General features: G+C 38.3%; 1 protein-coding gene across 4 annotated transcripts in view; it reads right to left on the minus strand.

Annotated features, from left to right (window-relative positions):
- The window catches only part of LOC127424235 (DNA repair protein complementing XP-C cells homolog), a 34,906-nt gene extending 10,853 nt beyond the window's left edge, over window positions 1-24,053 (minus strand). The window contains exons 1-2 of one of the 4 annotated variants that reach the window (XM_051669232.1): window positions 23,930-24,053; window positions 400-545 (exon numbers count right to left, since the gene is read on the minus strand). In XM_051669232.1, coding sequence (XP_051525192.1) covers window positions 400-496 — 97 coding nt within the window. In that variant the 5' untranslated portion in view covers window positions 497-545; window positions 23,930-24,053. Of the gene's footprint in view, window positions 1-375; window positions 679-23,929 lie in introns of those variants that run through there. The other 3 variants (XM_051669230.1, XR_007894433.1, XM_051669233.1) reach the window with 3 other exon arrangements.
- Between the last annotated feature and the right edge of the window lie 3 nt (window positions 24,054-24,056).

The following is a 24,056-nucleotide window of genomic DNA, read 5'->3' on the forward strand; positions in this document are numbered from 1 at the left end:
AATACATTTCACTCAGAGGCTGTCAGTCAACACAAATTCATCCTAAAGCACACACTTTCCAACATACATCTGACCCCATAGATTCATTCTGGACACACCCATACTCACCTATTTGAGCACCACATACAGTGACTGTACTGCATATTGGTATTGGAAGGAAGATGTTTACATTCATAATGCACCAGTAAATAAAGACATACAAGAGAGCTCAAGCGAGAGTGAGCCTGCACACCTGCACTTTGCAGCTGTCTGCATCAACCGTGCACTAAATACAAACCAGTACACATACAGTTCATTCATTTAAGTGCTCAAGTTTTGAGCTGATTTATCTTATCACTAGCTGTATTAATACGTTTCAAAGTTGCAGAGCAATACCTGAATTTTATAGAGAGTTGATACCTTTGCTTTTCTGTGTTTTGGATGCCGGTTTGTTCTTTGATATCTGCTTCGGTTTCTTTGTGGCCGTTTTCTGCTCAGTATCTTTTCTTTTGACCATTCTGTTGCAGCTGTGCGATCGCGGACTGTTTCAGGACAAGTGATCTCTACTGTGTTCAGAGAAAGAGAGACTTACATTACACGTGGACTTGTGTAATGTAACCAGAAACCCCGTTACCAAACACAATCACTTCAGACCTTTCATAACATTTAATGCATGCACTTGCTTGCGGAGCCCCAAGCAGGCGTCACATCCGCATTCTACTAGGTTGTAGAATTGTAGTGTGATGATTTAAACACTAGAGGTCAGTGTTGCACACGGTTCTTTCATTTTTAGTTTTCATTTTTTAGGTGATGACCGCTGGGAAAAAATGTCCCAAGAAATTACAGTTTTTCTCATTTGCTAAGACACGCATAATGATACTGGGATCCACTTGATCTTCATCATCACCTTCTTAGCACAGCAGAAGTCTTCTCTTGCAAATGTCTTAACACTTTTTCATTTGTTTCACACATTTTTCACACCCTTTGTCAAAATAGTTACCACAGATCTCATTGAAAGACCCCAAACTCTATTGGATTAACTGTGTTGAACAAAAGAAAAACATCTATTCACAGCTGATAGAAAGTATTTGCATAATTATGAATCTCTAATGCAGCTGTGTGAAACTCGTTTGCACAACTCTTAATCAGCAATCAGTCCTCATCCATCTATAAAAGATGTCACCTCTGTGTTGCTATTTGCAAGCATGGATCAAAGAGGCCAAAGACACGGAAGAGGCCATGGCAGAGGGGCCCGAGGAAGAGGAGTTTGCATGTGTGGTGGAGGAGCCGCAGCAAGAGGAGAAAATAGGGCTCAAGTTTCAAATAAAATTCGGGTAACAATTATTGACCATGTCATCAATCATGGCTTGTCCTTTAGAGAGGCTGGACAAAGGGTTCAGCCCATTCTGAGTCGGAGCACTGTAGCATCTATTGTCAGGCTTTTTCGGAATGAGAACAGGTAAGTCACAATGTTACTGTATACCACTGTGTATTTCAGCTTTACCGTATTGCTCTGTTGGCAGAACAAACTGTGTCTACAGTAATGCAGATGTTTCATCAGTCCCATTTATGTGACTGTCATAATGTCAATTGACATGCTTTTTGCTTTTACTTTATAGAATCCACACACTACCACACACTGGTGGCAGAGGAAAGATCTTTAGTATTGAAAAGGAGGCTGCCATTGTAGATATGGTCGTGGCAAACAATGCGATCAGACTGCGTGAAATCCAGGCAGCAGTAATTGCAGAACAGGGAGAATTTAGAAATATCAACAGTGTGAGTTTGGCAACTATTGATAGTCCTTAAACGAAACCATGTCAGAATGAGGCAGCTGTACAGAGTTCCATTCCAAAGAAACTCTGACATCATAAAGGAGCCAAGATTCCTGTATGTGCAGGTACGGATTTGTTATTGTAATGCCTTGTTATACCATACAATTACATGCAACTGGAATAATTTGCTTTATGAATGTGCTTTTTTTTTTTTTCTTAGAGAATAATGGAGCTTGAAGCTGAAGGGGCACATCACAAATTCATTTATGTGGATGAAGCCGGCTTCAACCTCTGTAAAGTGAGGAGACGCAGGAGGAACATCATTGGGCAGAGGGCCACTGTTACAGTGCCAGGTCAGAGGGGTGCCAATATCACCATGTGTGCTGCCATCTCCAACTATCAGCCCATACAATACAGAATGCCTCATCACATTTCTCGATGCACTGAATGAAAGACTGTTTCCATCTGAAGAGAGAGGGCTGTTGAGACCTAGTATGACTCTGTATGTCATCATTTGGGACAATGTTGCCTTCCACCACTCTTGCCTTGTGAATGAATGGTTTGTAGCACAGCCCCGTATTATGATACAATTCCTCCGTGCATACTCTCCTTTTCTGAACCCAACTGAGGAGTTCTTCTCTGCTTTGAGATGAAAGGTGTATGATCACCAGCCATATGAGCAGATGTCCCTCCTGGAGGCAATGAATGCTGGTTGCCTGGCAATAGGTGCAGAGGACTGCCAGGGATGGATACACCATGCAAGGAGGTATTTCCCTCGGTGCACTGAAAGGGACAACATCCAATGCGATGTTGATGAGAACCTGTGCCGTAATTCTCAGGAACGAATGGACTAAATGTAGAAGTTCTGAGTGTTTCAACTCTTTATTTTGTTTTTTAGATATTTCCACCCATAAGTTTCCTTTGGTTGCTTCTTTTTTACAGTATTCAGCATTTCTGAGTTTGAAAAGTATCATATTTCATATTGATAGCTGTATTTTGTTGTCCATTGTGTAATGACTGAAAGAATATATTAATTTGACCACAAGTTGTGGTGTTTGATGGAAATATTTGTTTTGTTGCATGTTTTTAATGTTTTGTGAGTGTTAGCATTTTGCAAAAAAAAAAAAAAATTAGTCATTTTGGCCAGTGAGCTTCAGTTTTAGCCTGTGTGTTAACTGTTTTGAAAATGTGATGTCAGAGTGGACAAATGTGTTTAAGCAATCGAGAAAAACTGTAAGATACATTTTTTTTTAAGGAAAAGACTATTGACTAATGTCTATTCACTTCTAAAAATATTTGGGTAAAATAATTTAAATTACCATAATTTATTATCAGTACTTTATTATTACTTAGTAAGCTAGTACTTGGTAAGCTAGTAAACTAGGTTAAGAGTGTGTGTGTGTGTGTGTTGGTAGTTTATATTCCTTAACAAGCAAAAGTACCTCTGAAAATTAATTAACTGCTATTTTTCCAACACATTATGGCCCACACAATACATTTTCCATGCCTTTTTTTTATTTATTTTTTTAAATATTCAATATTTTTCACAAAAATTTGTCCGTCTCATTGCTCCTCTTCCCAGCCTCTTAAATGTATGTATCCTCCAGAACACAAAAGCCTTTTTAGAGTTAAGTACAGGTAGTGTTTTGTACAATCTTATACAGTTACAGTAAATTCAATGTCTTTTATGAAATGTAATGTACAGTTTGTATTCATGTAATTTATCAATTACAGTATTTGTTTGTACTGTATATTTTTGTATGTTACCTTTTCCAGTTTTGCTGTTCCATAAAAGACATTATGTGTTTCATAATTGTATAATCTTTAAATTTTGCGGAAAAGCCTGTTATAAGCTGTTTAATTCAGGAATTGATGTTAATACAAGTGTAGATTTTATTTTGGTGGTTGGGTCATGGGGAGGATGGGTTCCCCCAATGTTCACATGAAACCTACACCACTGGTTTACTGGCAGGCCACCTTACCCCACATAGTGTGAAACATGCAAGTTGTCACAAAAGGTCAACATATACTGTATGTTGAACTGCTTTACAAACTGATTGGTTTCTTTCATGACTAACCAGTGTTTCATGTACAGTCCACAATTTCATTTGTAATTAATACTTTTTTAATGTAAAAACCTACATAGATCAACAAATGAACACACATAGAAACTGTACAGATTTTTGTCTTTTATTAAAGTTTTCCATTTTGCCTGTGAAGGTTTGAGCAGTGAACACATGGAATGGTTCATGGTAAAGGGACAGTGAGTGCTGTTTTAAACATACAGGTATCTTAGAGGTATGTCAGTATCTGTGCAATATGATGCTGTGTGACACTCCCTTGTCATCTACATAATAGACATGAACTGTTAATCATTCAATTTTGTATTTACGTTGAAAATCATTGCCATTTGTATTATACATTATGACCCAAGGAAATTTTGTTCTATTTTTACTCCTTGCATTTCTGTACAGGTGGCTAACCTCATTCAGTCAAGATCATTAACATTTGGGTCTGAGTTTGTTTTTGTGTGTGCGCGCCTATGTGTATGTACCTGGTGGTGCTGATGCAAAAGAACAGCTGTCTTAGCATCACTTGGCAGCAGATGTACAGCCAGCGTGTGTGTGTGCGCGCGCATGTGTGTGGGTCTTCAGAGAGCTGTCTGTGCACTTGATTGGCAGAGTAGAATCAGATATTCTCCCTTCAGCAAGCCAGGCTCAATGGGCATCTGTTCCCAGACCAATGCCAGGACAGGTGTACGTATGTAACATGATTGGCAGGTAAAGACTGGTGTTTGGCACCAAGTCTGAAACCATCTGCAGGTCTCCATGACGACACAGTCTCCCTGCCCTGCATGGCTTCCATCCCTATATGAGTCCTCAGCATTCTCAGATAGGAATAAAAAGCCATACAGGGCAAAGAGCAACCTGAGGTTTCTCCTTCACGCTCCACCCCACCCCACTCACAGAATCCTTTTTTATCTTCTCGCCACACTAACGTGGATTCCCGGTTAACTTTTATGACCTTGCGAGACATCTAGTGGACAAGTCCAGTATTACAAGGCTGCTGTGGCCAACAGGAGGAGCGAGACAGTCGAAGCTATTTTTCCTCTTATATCGCACTGCCATATTCGTAACCACTACCGTTGTGACCATTACAGGACATTCTTTCCGATAAAAGATCGACAAAAATAACGTCATATCCCCACACTTTAAAAAACAGCGCTAGACTTTCCAAGCCGGTGCTAAAACATTCACGGCAAAGTGCTCTGGATGAGAACAAACCGCGGGTTTTGTCAATTATATAATTAGGTTTTTCCTAATTGTATTGTGAAATGCATTTTGAGGTAATTGGCAGCAGTAATTATTGGCTAATTACTATAAAAACAGAGCTCTGGGATTTACGCGCATACAGCGGAGGAAGGCATAGGCACTTGTTGTCCAGCCTTTGCAATGAGGTAAACATGGGAAACGTTTACCGTTTAATTTAACCGTTTTATTTTCTCTCTATCGGTGCAAACTTGACAATTTATTTCGCAAAACGGCAGCGAGAAAAAAATAAACGATGAAACAGTCTGCATATGAAAAACTTGTCAAATATGTAAAATACACGACAGAGATTGTACGACTATAAAACTATAAATCGTGATGAAGATCGGGCTATGTTGCATGCGGCTGGCGCACAGTTTGGTGCGTAAAAACTTGCAGCGCAAATCGTCATCCTGTCATGCATGACATTAGAAAGACCAACGCATGATGAAACAGCTGGAAACGTCCATATGACATATGCAACAATACTGATTACTAAGCACTCATACCTAAACATACATTTTTTATGTATTAATGGTTCAAGATACCCGAGTTTTGCCCTGTAAGAGATAAGTGAGTCAGAGAAAAAGACAAGACAGAGATAGACATACGGGCAGAGGAGCCCTTGATCGATAATATCAGTAACCGGATCATGAGAGAAGCCATGGCACAGCTGTCGGACAGTAGAAAGATGATGAACGGCGAAGTGCATGCACAGGTTAGTCGCGTGCGTCTGTCCGGCTGGTCCAAACTCCAGAGGAAAAGAATCTGAGAGGTTAAAAGTTAACAGAACGCCATTCCTCATGCCAAAGCATGGCTCGGATCACGTCATCCCGAACCCCCAGACCCAAATGACCGTTTTCCAGCACCCGTGCCTCGGCTTGGATGATCATTAATAAGAATCGGTAGTAGCGACTGCGAGCCAGCAGGTGGATGTCGCCTCGCCCAATCAGAGGGCCAGTTTAACGGGGCACGGCAGCGTTTCTGTCAGTTAGTCAGCGGGTCGGGCCGCTCAGAGTTTGAGCAGTGCTGTACAGCTGTGCGCTCCTTCATTCACTCGCGCAGACAGAGGCGAGGGGCCCGCCGTGAGGAGGGGTGGGGGAGCGGGCAGACACCCCCCCCCCCACCCCCCCCCAGACCCCCGGAACCGGGACGACCAATGGAATGCGAGCACCGAGAACAGAAAGGACATCATACCTGAGCACGAGACAAACCTCCGTGCGCGCGGGGGCTTTTCACCCATCTGTGTGTGTGTGTTAATAAAGGGCCGTGGCCGCTGAACAGGGTTTTTTTTAGCCCTCTTTTCATATACCACCAGAAAGCAGTTTCTTTCTGCCCCTGATAGTACATGAGGGACACATGGATTGGGAGAGCTGTTAAATGGGTGTGTGTGTGTGTGTGTGTGTGTGTGTGTGTGTGTGTGTGTGTTAGTGTATGCGCATGTGTGTTTCGACTTAAACTTGGTGAACTTGATGGCTTGAAATATAACGGGTATTGGTAGAGTTTGTAAGGTTATTGTGAGTGTTTGAGAGTGTTTAATGTTACATGAATGGTTGTTACAGAGAAAAGGAAGCTTTGATCTATTGCACTCTATTAGTCTATATTGTATAATGGACAGTGTTGGGGATTAACAGAATACATGTAACAGGATTACATATTTAAAATACAAAATATAAGTAACTGTTTTCCACTACAGTTACAATTTAAATCATTGGTAATTAGAATACAGTTACATTCAAAAAGAATTTTGATTACTGAAGAGAATACTTTGCATTTTATTGTCATTTGTTTCATTTAATATTTAGTCCTTTCAGATGGAAAATATTTATACATATAAATGATGCGATCCAAAGTGCATTTGAACAGCGGCGAAAAACTTTCTTATGATGTGTTACATTCATACGAGCAGACAGAGAAGTAAGATTGAAGTAAGTTTGGAGCAGAAGAAATAGAAATAAAACCTTGTGTAAAGTGTCAGCTTTACGCTAAGCTAAAATGCTATTTCTAACCATTTTACATGCACATGTTTCCAGGCACAATCATATTTTTTTATCAAGAAAATTCACGTTGGATCATAATTTCTTTTTTCTAGTAAGACCTTTGATACTAGGGCAAAAATCGTATTCTTGATAATAATTTTTGTATTGTTTTCCTGTAAAAATATCTAAAAATCCTTTAAAACAAGATCAATTAGATTTTTCTTGTTTTAGAAACAACACTGCGTGAGATATTTATGTTTTTCAGAGAATATATTTTTAACATGTGTATTTTGTCTTACTGTACTGGCAGAGTTTTTATAGTCAAAACAAGTGAAAAAAATCTACCAGTGCTGAAGAAGTAATCCAAAGTATTTAGAATTCATTACTGACCTTGAGTAATCTAATGGAATGCATTACAAATTACATTTTACAGCATGTATTCTGTAATCTGTAGTGGAATACATTTCAAAAGTAACCCTCCCAACCCTAATAATGGATGTATGATTTTATTCAACCATACATCCATTTCAAACATACAATGTATGCTGGCTTGTTGACATCTCTCGGATACACAAACTTCATTTTGAGTTTGTGTGGATGTAGAAATGACCTTTTGATTTAAGGGTCTTGATACTCCATGTATCTCCATGTAGTGGGAGTGTGAAGGTTCTGGTCTGAGAGATCAATGTTAGGGTGCCCCTGTGAATACCGGGGTCATGGTACTATCTTCAACATTGTGAGTTAGTATACTATGTGAGCATATGTTTGTATGTGTAGAAAGGTTTTATATTTAAACTGAAGACATCCAGCAGTGCCTTCCAGTTCATCGAACAACTTATTTCATCCTCTACCTTAAAAGAACTTTACAAAATGCCTCAACGATTATCTCAGCCGCAAACTAATTTCTCCTCTTTGTTATGGCAGCACAGGGGTTTTTAGTTCTGAAGGGACCACTAAAAATACTCTCTCTCTCTCTCTCTCTCTCTCTCTCTCTCTTTCAAACTCACTCTCTTAAACACACATCCAGCAGGATTCTCCTCCCAGCATGCACTTCTGTGTGCAAACACATTCCCTTAGCCACTGACCCCCAGCCCAGCTGTTACCATAGCAACCAGAGCCCCTCTCCATGACGACTGCTACCATCTCCCCATGGCTTAGCCCAGGCCAAAGAACTCCAGGTGACCAGTACCGTTTTTCTTTTTCCTTTAATTTCCTTTTACTGTTTTTGTCCCCCCACCCCGCCTTTTTCCACCCATTTAAAACTGTTTCATCTTTTCCCCCTCACTCTTTCTCTTCCATCCTACTTCACCCCCTCCAAGAAATAAAACGGCCAATGGCCTTAAAGGGATAGTTTTCACTTAAATGAAAATTCTGTCATAATTTTGTTACCCTCATGTTGTTCCAAACCCGGAAGACATTATTTTTTTCCCAATAAATACAAAAAGAGACAGGCTGAATGTTAGTCTCAGTCACGATTCACTCGCATTGCACCTTGTTTCCATACAATAAATGTGAATAGTGACTGAGGCTGTCATTCTGCCAAGCTTCTCTTTTTGTGCTCCACAGAGAAGAGAAATTCATAAGGGTTTGAAACAACATGAGGGTGAGGAAATTTTCAGGTGAACCATCCCTTTAACAACAAGGCAATATCATGGTTGCATCAAGACAGAAAAAAGGGTCAAGTAATGCTGGGAAACTTCGAAGGCATGTTCGATCATATGCTCTGTAGCATGGAAAATCGAATATGACTAGAGTAGTTCTATAAGCTACTTATAAACAGCATGATTGGAATTTTGTATCATGTAGAATAAAGTCAGCATAGGAATAGTCTTTGATTCATTACTCAGATTAAAAATTGTGAAGTTTATAATGTTTAAATGAGTGGCTTTAATTGCATTACAGGATTTCATAAACCATACCTCTTTGCTTATACAACTAGTGGCAGTTTTCAGCCACCATGCAGCCATTACTATCTAATAACATGTACACACATCAGACACACATGCTTAATTATACACAACCTGCTAGCATCATCCCTGTTGGGTAGCAACAGATAGATTTCATCCAATCAGTAATTCTCTGGTGCACCCTTAGTTGCGTAGCCCAGATCCATAGAGTACATTCACCTTATAAGATGAATATTAGTGCTGGTTTTACAGATCATTCAAACAAACCAAATTTGAGAAACCTGGAAATTAGTATTGATCATTTATTAAACCCTGTTTTTCTTTTCCATGTTTGCTCTGTTTTTAGTTTGCCTTTGTAATTTGATAGATTTCATTGGTTAATAAGCACCACATGTTATAACAGACTTGTGCCTGAGTTTTGCAGTGAGCATAAGAGCTGGCTGAAGGTTTTTGGGTTTAATTTGGGTTTATGTTCTCCTCAGCCCTCAGCCAAAGTTCTGTTATTAATATTTCAGGCTTAATATAAGTTTTTATTATGACTGTCTGATCTGATGAAAAAAAAAACAAAAAAAAACAGGCTAATGTATAACCAAGTTTTACTTATACCACTGATATCTCTCTCTCTAACTCTCTTTTTCTGCCCCTCTTATTTCCTGTCTCCTGGCATGTTCTGACCTTTCTCCCAAAATATCAACATTATGTGCGTGAGCGGGTTTGGGTGGTTTACGAGGACAATTTTTTTAGGTTACAAACTGGTAATTACAAGGGTATTATGCTATAAATGTGGTTTATGAGGACATTTCTAGTGTCCCCATAATTCAGATTGCTTAAAAAAACTTTATGTTTTTTGAAAATGTAAAAATGCAGAAAGTTTTTTGTGAGGGTTAGGTTTAGGGGTAGGGGATAGAATCTATAGTTTGTACAGTATAAAAATCATTATGTCTATGGAGAGTCCTCATAATGATAGCCGCACCAACATGTGTGTGTGTGTGTGGTTGATTGGGAAATTGAGATATTTACCGCATTCCTTCTCCCTGCTGTAGCCATGACAACCACTCAGCAAGAAGAGCTGCCTGTCTCACACAAAAACACAATCACGCACTGACTCACACAACCTCATCTATACACACCTCTACCCCATAACCTAAACAGAGAGAGCAAGAGAGTGTGAGAAAGATGAAGAAAAACATGTCATATAATTTGACAGTGGATAATAACCAATCCCAGCCCAACCGATCTCGAAAGGTATTGATTAACTCTCACTGTTCCACGTATTTCACAACTGCATCATTTAGTAACTACCTCTGTGTCATCCAGCGTTTGATATTATAATTTGCGTTTACACCCCGTTAAACGAATATCCCAGTTTCAGTACAAGTTAAGCTCAAGCTATTACGTCGATATACATATATAATGAAGTTGTAATATTAGATATAACTTTACACAGATGAGGTTTATAAGCCATTTTCTTACACTAAAATTATGTTAACAAGTATAATGTTTATGTCTTGCGGCTATATTTTTGAAACAGTATGTATTTTAATGTTTTTGAACTGGCCCCATTAACTTCCATTGTAAGTGCCTTACTCTAAATGGCATTTCTGAGTTCTTTAAATAAACAGGTAATGAGTCACTTCCAACAATCAACACTATGCCACAAATGTTGTCTGAACCTGGACCATTCCTGTAATGTGTTTAATTAACTGTTTCCAGGTAGGGACACTTTAACAGATTTCTGCTGTTTTCAAAACGCTTTGGCACCACTTTATTCTGTGGAATAATGCCAATGAAGCTACCTTTAATTGAAGAGTGGGAAAGAAGGATAGTGAGAGAAAGGAATAGAGTATGTTTGTAGGGGGACTGTGAAGTACTCCTAAATAAACCTAGAAAGAAGAGTCTCTACAGAAACAGACCCTGATCAAGTACAGAACTAAAAGACAAACACACATACACTGACCACAACCACTACCTTGAACAGGAACTACAGGATCTACTTCCTATTTATTGTACAAGGAAGGAGGGAGGAAAAGAGAGAGAAAGAGAGAGAAATACAGAGAGAGAAAGCTAAATCTGCTAGATTTGTGGCCATGTTCCCAGTGTGTGTACAGATTTTCATTTTAAAATAGAAAGTAGTGAAAATGTGTATGTGTGACTGTGTGGCATAGTGCATGTGTGTATGTGTTGAGGGGTGTAGTACACTGTCAGAACTTCTCTTCCACAGGCTGTAATGATCAAAGACCTATTCGACCCCCTACCAGACTCACACCTCATGCTCACATGTACACACAACTCACCCAGCCATTCACATCTCAGACACACAGATGCACAGCCACATGGACGCGGAAATACACAGTATATATACACACAAATGCGCTCACACAAACATGCACCCACAGTTCTGCACCCACAACAATTACATAAATAAATCACATCACAGTCACTAATTAAAGTGTGTGATTTCATTTTGCTGTATAGACTTGTGTTGGCATGTGTGGTTGTGTGTGTGCTCTCATTTACTACTGGCACTGGTTTGCTGCTGATTCAGTGATTCTAAAACTGTGTAGGTGTGCTTTGGGGGCTCAAAGGTGTGCTTATTTCAGCTTCTTTGAGTGTGTGTTTGTCTATGTTTGTGGGTTTGTATTTGAGCAAATGTGTTCAGGTGCCAGTGTGTGTGTATATGTGTCTGTTACCAAGTGTGTATGTGCCCATGTGTAGCAGGCTGTTCTTTGTTAGGTAAATCCCAGTTGATTATGCAGTTCATTGTGTCGTTGTGCTGGTGCGGCGTCCAGAGAGCTGAGCTTGGAATTCTGACGGGGTGCCTCGCTGCAGACCAGATGACTCTCATGATTTTCCTGTCTCTCTTTTTGTTCCAGTGGCCAACGCTGCTGTTCACACAATCCCTTCGTCTAATCACACATGCAGGTGTGCCCAAGTTTCAAACTCAAGTAATATTTTCCACAAGAGAAACCAAACTTCCCGGCTTTTTATCTGTTCAGATACTGAATAAATGAATATCATTCTCATAAGACCACTGTTTAAAATTATTAAGTAGTAGTTTCCACTTGCTTCTTCTCTGATTTTATTGAATTCATAAAAATACTTCCCTCACCCTCATGCCATCCCAGCTGTGTATGTATTTCTTTCTTCTGCAAAACACAAACAAATATTTTTAAAATACTTTTTCAGCTCTGTTGGTCCTCACAATGCAAGTGAATGGTGACCAGAATTTTGAAGGCCCAAAAGGCAGTATTAAAGTAATCCATAAAACTCCAGTGGTTAAATCCATATCGTCTGAAGCTATATGATAGGTGTGGGTGAGAAACAGATCATTATTTAAGTTCTTTTTAAACTGTAAATCTACACTTTCACTTCCACATTCAGTCACCTACTGGTTGGGGCTGGTCAAAGGTGGAGATTGATAGTAAAAAATGAGTTAAATATTGATCTGTTTCTCACCCACATCATTTAGCTTCAGAAGATATGGATTTAAAAACTGGAGTCATATGGATGACTTTCATGCCTCCTTTATGTCATCTTTGGACCTTATTAGTTCTGGTCAACATTCAATTGCATTGTATGGACCAACAGAGCTGAGATATTCTTCTTAAAATCTTAATTTATGTTCTGTAGAAGAAAGTCATACACATCTGGGATGGCATGAGGGTGAGTAAATGATGAGAGATTTTTCAGTTTTGGGTGAACTATCCCTTTAAGACACCTGCATTCAAATTATTTTGGGAGAATGAATAGAGGATTTTCAACCATGAAACCTCTTAGACCATTCTGTCTCATTCCTCTCAAAGTGATTAAAACTGCATAATTGTGTCTGTGCTTTTTTATCCAGTAGTCTTTATTAGATGTGCCAAAGTGTCTCTTGATAAGAATGCATGCCATTTCAGACATATCACAGAGACATGCTTTTTTCACGAAATTGAAATGTTCAGTATAAATTAAATATACCTAGTAGCACAAATTATTAATTTACTACAAGTGTTGGATGTAATCAGATTACAAAGTAATTAGTTATAGTAATATATTACTTTTTGTTTAAAAAAAGTAGTGTAACACATTACATTTAAAATTATTGTAATCAGATTACAGTTACAGACTATGTTAACATGGGCACCAGAAGTGGCTTATTGTGAGAAAGCGGCTTATTGGGAGCAAGTGGCATTCCAGTTCACATGCACTGTGTAAGTGGCGTACTCTTTACTCCCATATACATGCAGATCGGTCAGTAAGCAGCTTTCTCCACAGCAACGTAATTTCCCCACAACGCATGTGTAAATAACAAGCATGGTATCCAAGGACGACTTTGCTATTTTATTCTCCGTTGCTTTGCTTCATTTCAAGATATTCCAGAGTTGTTGCTGTGTTTGTTTCCTTAACTTTGCATCGTGTGTCAGAAAGCGAGAGTGAGACAAAATGACCCAAAAGTAGAGGAACAGTTCAAATGATTTATTTACAATAAATGATAATGTAAACTGTGCTAGCGAAGACTGGAGATCCCAGCACCGGCTGCAATAGAGGAAAGGAGGCTTGTGAATGAGTGTGCGCCATAATCACACAATGGGTAGCACTGTGAAGAGTGTGTTCATAGACGAGTATGTGCGTTGTGGAAGTCAGGAGCAGATCCAAAGGAATCCTCCGTAGAAGCTTAGTGAGGTGCAGAGAATAACCCCAGCAGATTTGAAGGTAATCACATTCCCGACACATGGGCAGACACAAAGAATCCTCCATTGAAGATTTGTGAGCGCAGAGAACAGGTGTACAGCAAACTGGAAGGTAATCACACTTCCGACACACAGGCAGAGGTGGGCAACCAAGCAGATACATGAGACAGGACCAATTAGGCAGAGAGAGTGAGGTAAATTACTTCACATCAAACAATAATCTAGCAAAGATACTGAGAAAATGAAGGGTTTAAGTAGGGAGTGAATTAGAGGAGAACCAGGTGTTGCTAGCATGCTAACTAGTGGCATGATCAGCGTTCCCCTGGGAACAATCAATGTTCCCATGGAAACACTGATCATGCATGCCGGCTTCGCCTGCGAAACATGAAGGAGAGAAAATAACAAAACACACAGAATAAACCGACGAACTCACCGGAGCCGTAACATCATGAGCTACAGTGGAATTGTGCTGCAATAGGGGTTTCCCTCGTCTGTAAAATTCTGGGATTCCCCTAATGTTGGAGTGCATATACTGTATGTGAATGACAGTCAATATTTTACATAGCTGTGTAAAAATGGGCATAGTTTATAGTGTATGTGCTTTTCCCACTATACTCCCAGAAATGTTGAATTCTCTCTACTGTGTTGACATGTTGTTGGGCTCCATCCTATGATGTTAGTTATTGTTAGGAATTTTCAGGATTGGCCCCTAAGTATCAAGTTAGGTCTGCAGTCGCTGTCTCGATCTGGATCCTCGCGAGGGGAGAAATGAATGACACAGACACTTAAGTATGCATCAGAGATTTCTCGTACTTTATTGTTCAGCACAGCATTATATACCTTTGTAAGAACAGGAAAAGCAGTACAATAACTACATTATCCAATGAGATCAGTCATTACCTTATTTGAAAAAGACATACATACAGATTCTGCATTTATTATGCAAATTATACCAAATGTTCTAGAATACAGGAGTGATGTTCAACTTTTGACCCCAGACATTCGGAGGAGTAAAACAGGGAACCCTTTCCACATGATTTCCATTACTGACACACACACACACACACACACACACTATGAAAACAGGAACTGAGTACTACCTGTGAAATGTCAGCTTGCTTAAATATATTTACTGAGAAGTCAACTAATAGCTAAAAGGTCAAATTTTCAAAGTTTTCTAGTCTGTTTACGCACATGCATACTCCTCAAAAACCTTTAAGAATGCTGCTTATGGGGGCCTGGGTAGCTCAGCGAGTAAAGACGCTGACTACCACACCTGGAGTTTGCGAGTTTGAATCCCAGGGCGTGCTTAGTGATTCCAGCCAGGTCTCCTAAGCAACCAAATTGGCCTGGTTGCTAGGGAGGGTAGAGTCACATGGGGTAACCTCCTTGTGGTCACTATAATGTGGTTTGCTCTCGGTGGGGCGCGTGGTGAGTTGTGCGTGGATGCCGCGGTGGATGGCGTGAAGCCTCCATGTCTCCATGGTAATGCGCTCAACAAGCCACGTGATAAGATGCGTTGGTTGACAGTCTCAGACGCGGAGGCAACTGAGATTCGTCCTCCTCTACCCGGATTGAGGTGTGTCACTACGCCACCACGAGGACTTAGAGCGCATTGGGGATTGGGCATTCCAAATTGGGGACAAAAAGGGGAGAAAATAAAAAAAATAAAAAAAGAATGCTGCTTATGCGTTTGCATGACCACATAAGCCATGTTCTCTGGGAGAAACATGGGTGTGTAAAACTGCTTTCTCTTAATCCCTTAAACAGTGTAAGGAAATTGGCATTCTCGTTTACGTGACGTTTCAGAATGCCGTTTTCTGCAAAAACTCTGAAAAAACGTTTTCTTAAGTGCATGTAAATGTGGTCAATGCCTTTTTAGTTCATTTAATTATTTTGAAGAACATTACTAGGATTATACATATTTCCAAAATAGGATTATTTATGTAGAATACATTTAAAACACGAATTACGTTCATATGTACATCTGCTGTTTGTGTCTCTGTGACACCTGAATTGTGTGCACCCCCTGACAAGTCATTGTAAAGGAGAAACATGTGGTGCTAAGTGTACGACTTGTGTGCAACAATGAGCAAGGAGGAAATATAGACATTATTTTGAATTCGTTGAGCAAAAAAAAAAAGTTTCAGAAAGTAACTTAAAAGTAAAGTACTTATTAATATGCAGTGTTGGGTAAGTTACTCTAAAAAAAGTAATTAATTACTAACTACTAATTACATTACCATGTCTGAAAAATAATTGCATTACTTAATTGCTTATTACTAATAATTACTAATTACTTTCTAAAACCCTTGTCAACCTCAACCAGATGAAAAATACAAGGATAGACATGAAACTGTTCTTTTAATTCTTTCAAATAAATCATATAAATTATTCATGAACTAGAATTGTTCTATAGTCTATACAGTATTTAACACAATTACATCAGAAGTAACTTTAATTAAATTACTTTTTCATTGAAAAAAGTTAAGTAATTTTCAGTAATTTAATTAGTTACTTCTGATGTAATTGCATTAAATACTGTATAGACTATAGAACAATTCTATATAAAACAATAGTGAATTTAAAATCTAAAGTTAACGTCTAATGTTAAAATGTTAATTTTAATTAATTACTTAGTAATGTATTACACCCAACACTTTTAATATGATTACCTTTTCAAAAGGTAATCAGAAAATTAATCTGATTACAGTTTTAGAGAAGTAATTTGTGGTGGGTTATTTTTTTGAGTAACTTACCCAACACTGTTTACTACTATAAATATACTCTTTCCTGGAATAGATACACCTGCTCTCAGTTCTCAGAGCTTTCAGGGTAACTAGGGTAAGCACCATAAGAATGGCCATAAAGGTCATCTCAATAGCTTTTTTGTTTTCGTCACTTTGGACTAAAAGAGACACCAAGCGACGTGGATACAGCATCATTCAAAATCAATAGTTTTCAGTCACTAGAAGCCATTGTAGAAGTTCACAGTTAACCATGAGTAATTTAATCCAAGAGTGTAAGTGTCCAAATAATGGGGCTGTTACTGAGATTAAGCGAGTAGTATTCGGCTGGTCATGTGATCTCAACATGGCAGCCCCCATGAGGGGACCCTCTCCATGTACATTTAAACAGCTTACTGATATGACTGATATGTCTTCATCTCATGTGAATGGTCATGATTTCATACATAGGTTTCAAAGATACAGTTTATTTATTTTGGAGTAAAACCTTTATTATGAGGAAAAAACTGAATGTATCTTCAAGAATTAAGATTTGTGAGGTTTACTGAGTTCACTTAGAGCCTCTTATAGAAAACCCTGAGTGTGAATGTCCTTTAAGACTTAGCAAGACCTCTCATTTAAACCTGAAACTCAATCATAAGGTTTTTCCCAATTTTTAAAAGCACTTGGCAGTAACAATACACTAAGCCAGTCTATTTCTGACTCTGAGCTAAAATTATTATTTTCAATGGGCACGATGCAAAATAACAATAAAAGGGAATAATATAACTGTGCGGATCTACTTTTTTCAGTTATATTTTAATGCTTTCTGCATTGGTCCGGTACCTGTTGAAGAAGTGTTGGATGTGCATTTTTCCTCTCACAATGCAAAATAACAAAACAAAGGCGGATAGGAAAATGACATCATTTGATATTTGCCGCAAATGTCTATGCTATCGCCTGAAGAAAAGAAACCCTCTGCCTCTGAAAAAATGGCTTCGACCCCATCTCTCCCTCCCTCTCACTGTTCCACTATGATGCACGCCCCGCTCTGCTCGAGGGGGACAGCAATGAAGGGGCATGGGGAGAGAGGGTGCAAGGAAACGCTGTGGAATGTGCTGGAGAAGAGGACAGGGCAGTGAACTCTCCAAATGACTCTGGAAGGGTTTTTTCCCTCTTCTTCTCTCAGTAGACACTTGGAGAGCTGTCTTTTGTCTCAAGGGGTTCAGTTTACAGTGTGTTGTTAGGACAACCAACAGGAACGGACACCTGACAAAGTACTAAAAGGAAATCTAGGAACCACACACACATTGCTTGAAAGGAGAGAGATGGAGAAGGGAAGAGTAAGTGCATGGATGTCCTGACCTGGTGAGGTGTTCATTGGAATGAATGTGGAACTCTCTCACATAGTTACTGTACATAGACACACACACACACACACACACACCCTGTCTCTCACACTTAAGGGACAGAGCTCCCAGTCGGACTGTCTGCAGGAGATGCAGTGAGATGGAAAACTTTAATCGCATTAAAAGAAAAACCTTCTCCTTTCATTTGGAAATTCCTCAGATTCCCCCATTCACTCCCACCCTCATTTCTCTCTATTTCCCAGTTCTCTCTCTACCCCCCCCCCCCACCCATTCTTCTACACCCGTGGAGGAATTACAATCTCCTCCCCTCTCTCTCCCCTGTTTCGCTCCATCTCCCTCACTGTTTCTCTTCTTTTTTCTTTCGTACGCTTTCTCTCACTCATTCTTTTCATCCTGCTCCTGTGACTCTGTTCTTACTCTTTCAGAAAAAAAGGCAGATCAAAGGCTGTCTCCCTCCTCTCTTCTCCATAATGTTTTGTCCCCATCTCTCTGTCACCCGCTCTTTGTGTATCTCTTTCCGGTTTCATCCACGTTCAAACTCTCCTTTTGTCATCTTGTTCCAAAACACACTTAAACACACGAACACACAAGGACACACAGTCACACACAACAGGGATAAACCACCTGAGGAGTGAGAGGGATTTTCAGTGTGCTTCAAAGCATTAGTGACTGGGAGATTTTTGGACCAATTAATGATTCAGCTGAAGTAAAAATATTGATTATTAGTTTTGGTACCTTTAGTACAAGGTATAGCCAACAACTTACACAATGCAGAAAACCACATGCATGTATACAAAGTTTTACATGTGAATGCAAAATATACTTTCATTTTTGTTTTACTAATAGAACTAAAGAGACACACAAAAACTTGACACACAAGATGACCATCAAGCAATGATTTCAGAGAGCCTGTCATTTCCTCACACCTCAAATAACCACAAGAGGGCATTGCTGTACCTGAGTTCAACTGAATGTCAACTATGGAGAGCAAAGTTTAAAAAGTGATTAATAGAGTCATTTGGCATTCCATCTCACTTACAAACAGAATAACTACAGTATTCTGGCATAGAAATACACAAGCACCCCCATGTGTGTTTTTTTTTTTTTTTTTTTTTTTTTTTTTTTGGCAGTAGTCATTTTAGGAATTATTTCTTGGCCTCATAGGAAGATGATGCCAGTTTCGTGACTGACAGGCTTCAAAATGAGAGCAATCCTGAATGTCAAGGTCTGACTGCATTATAGACAGGATTAGACTGAGGTTGAAAGTTTTTCGGCTCAATACTAATTAAGTTCTATCAAGAGCATCTGTGGTATAACAGAAAATAATTTCAGCTCATCCTTCAGTTTGTGAAAGAAATGGAAACATTTCTGTACGGTAATGCACTCACAATTTAATTGTTCTGTTCGAAAAAATTGTTATTTCAATTTGTAAAGTTGTTATAAATGTTATTTGTTAATTTGTCTAAATCATCATTTTAGTTGTGTGAATACTTTTCTAGTTGGATGAACTTCTTTTGCTGCATGTAAAATAGCAATTTCAGGACAGGTACATCATGTCCTTTTCTAGTATCCTTACTACTCCTAGTATTCTAGAAAGATGCCAGGATTACCAGCCTTAGATGGTTTTGAAAAGAGCCATGACTGGCCCAAAGATTGAATATAACTTTGCTCAGACAAGAGTAGTAAGTAATTTTATCACACCATATTTGAAGTCTTGTTGCTATGCTTTAAAACAGTGTGTATTTTAATGTTTATTCTGGTGAAATGCATCGCACGATTGACTATCATTGTAAATGCATTACTTTAAATGCAATTTTCTGTAGTAATTGACAACATGCCTCAAATGTTGTTGTTAGAGCTTAACTTGCATTGAACCCAGAACATACTGCACCTTTAAATGGGGATCTGTGGTTTGTTTTGAGGCTGAGTTAAATCAAGTCAATTTGCACAGCTTCCACAGGGTTCTCTCAGCACTGGGTAGAGCAGAATAGAGAATAGAACTCTAGAAAAGACAATAGAGCTTCTGTAAAAGCAATGAAAAGTATTTACATATGTGTCTGTCAGATTTGTTTTTCAAGTGGTTGAGAAACAATTAGAGAAAGATGAGTTTTGTGAATCCACCTTTTTTGTTACCTTTTGTTGGACATTTTTTGCAAGGTAGAAGGAATTGCAATGCAATAAAACAGGTAAGGTATAAGCTACAATAAAGTGACAGATTCTGTTTTTTATTTGAAATGCAGCAATATGTTACAATAGGCAACAATAAGCTGGGATTACTTTTGGAGTGTAGAATAAGGTTTGTTGGTTTGAGTTTGTTTTGAGGTTAGGGTTTGGTTTGAGGCTGAAGTTGGGTTTCAGACTCGAGAGGGGTTGTGGGGTTGTGATTAAAGGTGGAGGTTAATTTTGGGGTTAAAATAATTTTTACAACGTCATGAAGTAAACTCTAAAACCCTAAAATGACTGAAAAAAGGATGATTTAAAAAACTTTACAGCTCAGATAATATACTAGTTTTAACAGAAGAATTACTGTAAATGCTTTTATAAAATTATTAGTTTCACATTTCTGCCTTTAAACCCTTCAAACATTGGCCCCATTCACTTCCAGTGTGAGTGCCTCACTGATTTATTTTATTTATTTTTTTTAAGAAAAAAAAGGAGGGATGTGTCATAATTATTTTTGTGGTAATCATAAACATTATGCCACAAATACTGTCAATTGAGCTTACTGTAACTTGTATTGAAACCAGAATATTCCTTTAAGGTCGAGGGCAACTGATTGGTGTTTGACGTGGTTAGTTTTGGAATTGAGGTTGGTTTAGGGGTTGGGGCTGTAGTTGGTTTTATGTTTCGGTCTGAAGTTTAGATGCTTGGCTGAAAAGTTTGATGTAGTCTGACTTTGTATTTTAGCCCTACTCTTTCTAAATCTGTTCTTCAAATATCCTTGTGCCCTAAGAAGTCTGTGTTGCTAAGTGCATCAGCCTGTTGCCTTTATCTTGCAGCTAGATGGTCTGGGTGTGTCTTTCTTTAAAGGTGGTTTCAGAACTGTCTTGGGATTGTGACCCTTGTCTTTTCCTGACCCTGCAATTAGAGTAGAGGACTCTTTGTGTGAGTCAGTTCTCAACTGTTTAAATTCAATGCTCTTTCCACTGTAGTTGATTTTGCAGTAGCATTAGCAGGACTTTAATGCTGTTGATATTCACAGGAATTATTTCTGTGGTTCAATGTGATGACAGGGACCTTTCATTTGCCTCTCTTCTTAAAGATCACATAAGCATTTTTTGATGGTGTATTCATCAGAGAGACCAATCAGGACGAACTGACTGTGATCTAGGTGACTTGTCAATCACAGTAAAGGAGAACATGTTTAAAAAGAAAAGAAAAATGATTCAAACAAAATGTAACAAAAGCAGAGTGATGAATACATCAGCATGATGCCAGTAAATAAAACTACTTGAAAAAATTACCTGACAAACAGATGTTTACAGAATTTTGTACTCATGTAAATTAGTTTAACTGCTTTCACATAAGCTGTTTTCTTCACTTTCAGAACACCCGATTCTTGTAGCTAACCACATTTCAGCAAATACAAAATTCAAAATGAGAACGGACACATGTTTGCCCCATATAACACAAATATCCACATGAAGAACATTTCATGGTAAGAAAAACACTTCAACCTCACCAACATAAAACCGGCTAATTCTGAGAAAGGTGTTTTGTTTGTTTCTTTTAAGGGTGATATAAGAAGATTAGTCCATTTTTTCAATTGGACAGAAGTTGTGATCCTTGTCAACATTCAAAATAAATTTATAATATGTCAATAAATAATTTTGTGTAATTTCTGTGTAAAAGTGTAATTTCCTAGCAATTAAACAGCAAAACAGCTGTAAAAAACAACACATGCTCAGTGACTGAGTGAAACACGGAACTAAGAGAATAAATTGGAGTAAGAGGTGTTTACATTAGCTCAGCCGGGTGACCCAGGTCACATCCAAGCCTCCACACCTGTTTCCATACATATACGGAGACAGAAAGGACTAGAAAGCGTGAGCAAGCTAGAGGTTTGACATCTTGTATATTATTGCACAGATCTTCAGTGTGATTTCTTACACACAATTTCATCATTATAACTTGAGGAGACTCTGCATCTTGTCTTCACTAAATCATTTTTCATTTCATCAGTGTCCAATCTAACCACACATCAACCACAATGACACAAAAGTCACTCACCACTCACCACAACCCATTCTAAATAATACTACTACCGTCACACACGGCACTTCTGCCAAACTTCCACAAAGCCGGATGTTCATGTACAAACCTTCACCTACATACACACACATATACTTAACCCCCATCCGCCGCCTGGACCGGACACATCTGAGCCGTTGTCATGGTGACAGGACCAGGAGAGCAGGCATCACCTCAGATACCTCAAACACATAATCTCAACTAAACATATGCACACACAAAACCCTGTACAGGTAACAACATCACACATTAGATACACATATTGACACACATAATATACATACAGTATATAAGAAACAAAATCGATGAACATACAGATATCAAATGCACACAAATCTGTAATATTTGGTCAGGTTCTGCTGATTAAGCAGAAAATAGAGAAACCCTAATTGAGCTCTTGCCTTCACTCCACATTTATCACAAATGTTAGTGACCATCTTGATAAAGTGGAGAATCTCACAATGACATTTCCAAATAATATTTCATCACAAAATCAAAGGAAAAGCCCCATTTTGAGACAATTGTGGTTTGCACTATAACAATATTTCCATGACAATCACATTTCCACCCAATTTCGATGATGTAATGTAAAAAAATGTCATTCTCATATTTGAAATACAGAGATGAAAATCATTCTGTCCTGCTGATTATAAAAATGCTGATTATTAGTCACAATTACATTTTTTTATAATTAGCATAAAATAAATTCTGTACAAGTTAATAAATAAAACCATGATGTATTATTTACAACTGTACTTTACAAATATAATCATTTTAAATAATAAATAATTATTATTTTTAATAAGTATTACAGTAATGAGAATGAGATTTCAATATCAATGTATATTTAAAAGTAAATTACAAAATGCAAAAAATATTGTTGTTCCTCGAACAAGCATCCATTCTCTTTATGCAAAATATGATTTCTTATTATTTTAAGTTTCTTGACAGTTTTCATGAGATTCACCCAAATGTGCTCAAGACAGCACTTTCTCTCTTCTGGTCTGTACTTTAACCCCTGTCAAGATGAAAAATACTGTACATCCTACTAACTTTTTTTTCAAATGTTAATTTTCTGTGTTTAGACACCAAAAATGTCACATTTATGACCTTACATTTCATTCTGGTCATAAGAAAAGACCAAACCAACAAATAATGACAGCATGCAAAAAAAAAAAACAAAAAAAAAAGAAAGAAAAAAAAAATCTGCTACTACGAGAGACCCAATCATTCTCTCCTCATATCTGGAACAGTAATATCTAGAGATTTCAGGATTATGCCGGATTATGTTTGGATGATATAATTGTGAATAATCTTGCCAATGATCCTTTTCAGGAAATGAGTTGGGCTTTGAAAAAGTGACAGATGACATTGTGCAGAGATAAAGAGAAATGAGAAAGAGAGCAGACGGTAGGAGACAAAGGTAGAAACAAGAGTGTCACGTAAAAAAGGGGATGATTTCAAACGAAAAGAGATAAGAAAGACATGGTCAGTGTGATATGTGAATGAAGAAGTATACAGAATGCTTGTGAAAGTCATTCAAGCAACGAAACTATTCAGTCACATGACATTAGATTTCTGGGCTTGCCAGATGTTGAATTGAAAAATTATATAAAAATAAATAAATAAATAAATAAATAAATAAATAAATAAAAAAGCACATGCACACAAAGAGAATAAAAAACAATGACCAGACATAATAGTAATTATCTAGTCAATAATATATTTACTATATATTTTTACATATGTTCTTGAGCTATGATGCTACTGCTGCCCTTTTGGGTGCTTTAGAACAAATGCATGTATGAATGAGTATATGTATGTAAGTGTGTGAGTGTTTGTTTTTGGTAAGAGCGTGGGTGTGTTTGCGGTTTGGGAGGGAGTGCTGGATTAAGAGATTATGGTCAGTCTGATCATGTGATTGGCATGGTCTTTGGTGACCCTGCTTACTAACAGATTACCCTGGTGAAGGTGAGGTAGCCTGCTTTCCTTGTTCTTTCCTCCTTCTGTCACTTTATCCATCCTTTTTGTTAGGACATCCCATCATCTCATCCCTCATGGTTGGGTTGCAGTCACTCCCTTTTGTGG

This window comes from Myxocyprinus asiaticus, chromosome 33, assembly GCF_019703515.2.
Source record: "Myxocyprinus asiaticus isolate MX2 ecotype Aquarium Trade chromosome 33, UBuf_Myxa_2, whole genome shotgun sequence".
NCBI classification, from domain to species: domain Eukaryota; kingdom Metazoa; phylum Chordata; class Actinopteri; order Cypriniformes; family Catostomidae; genus Myxocyprinus; species Myxocyprinus asiaticus.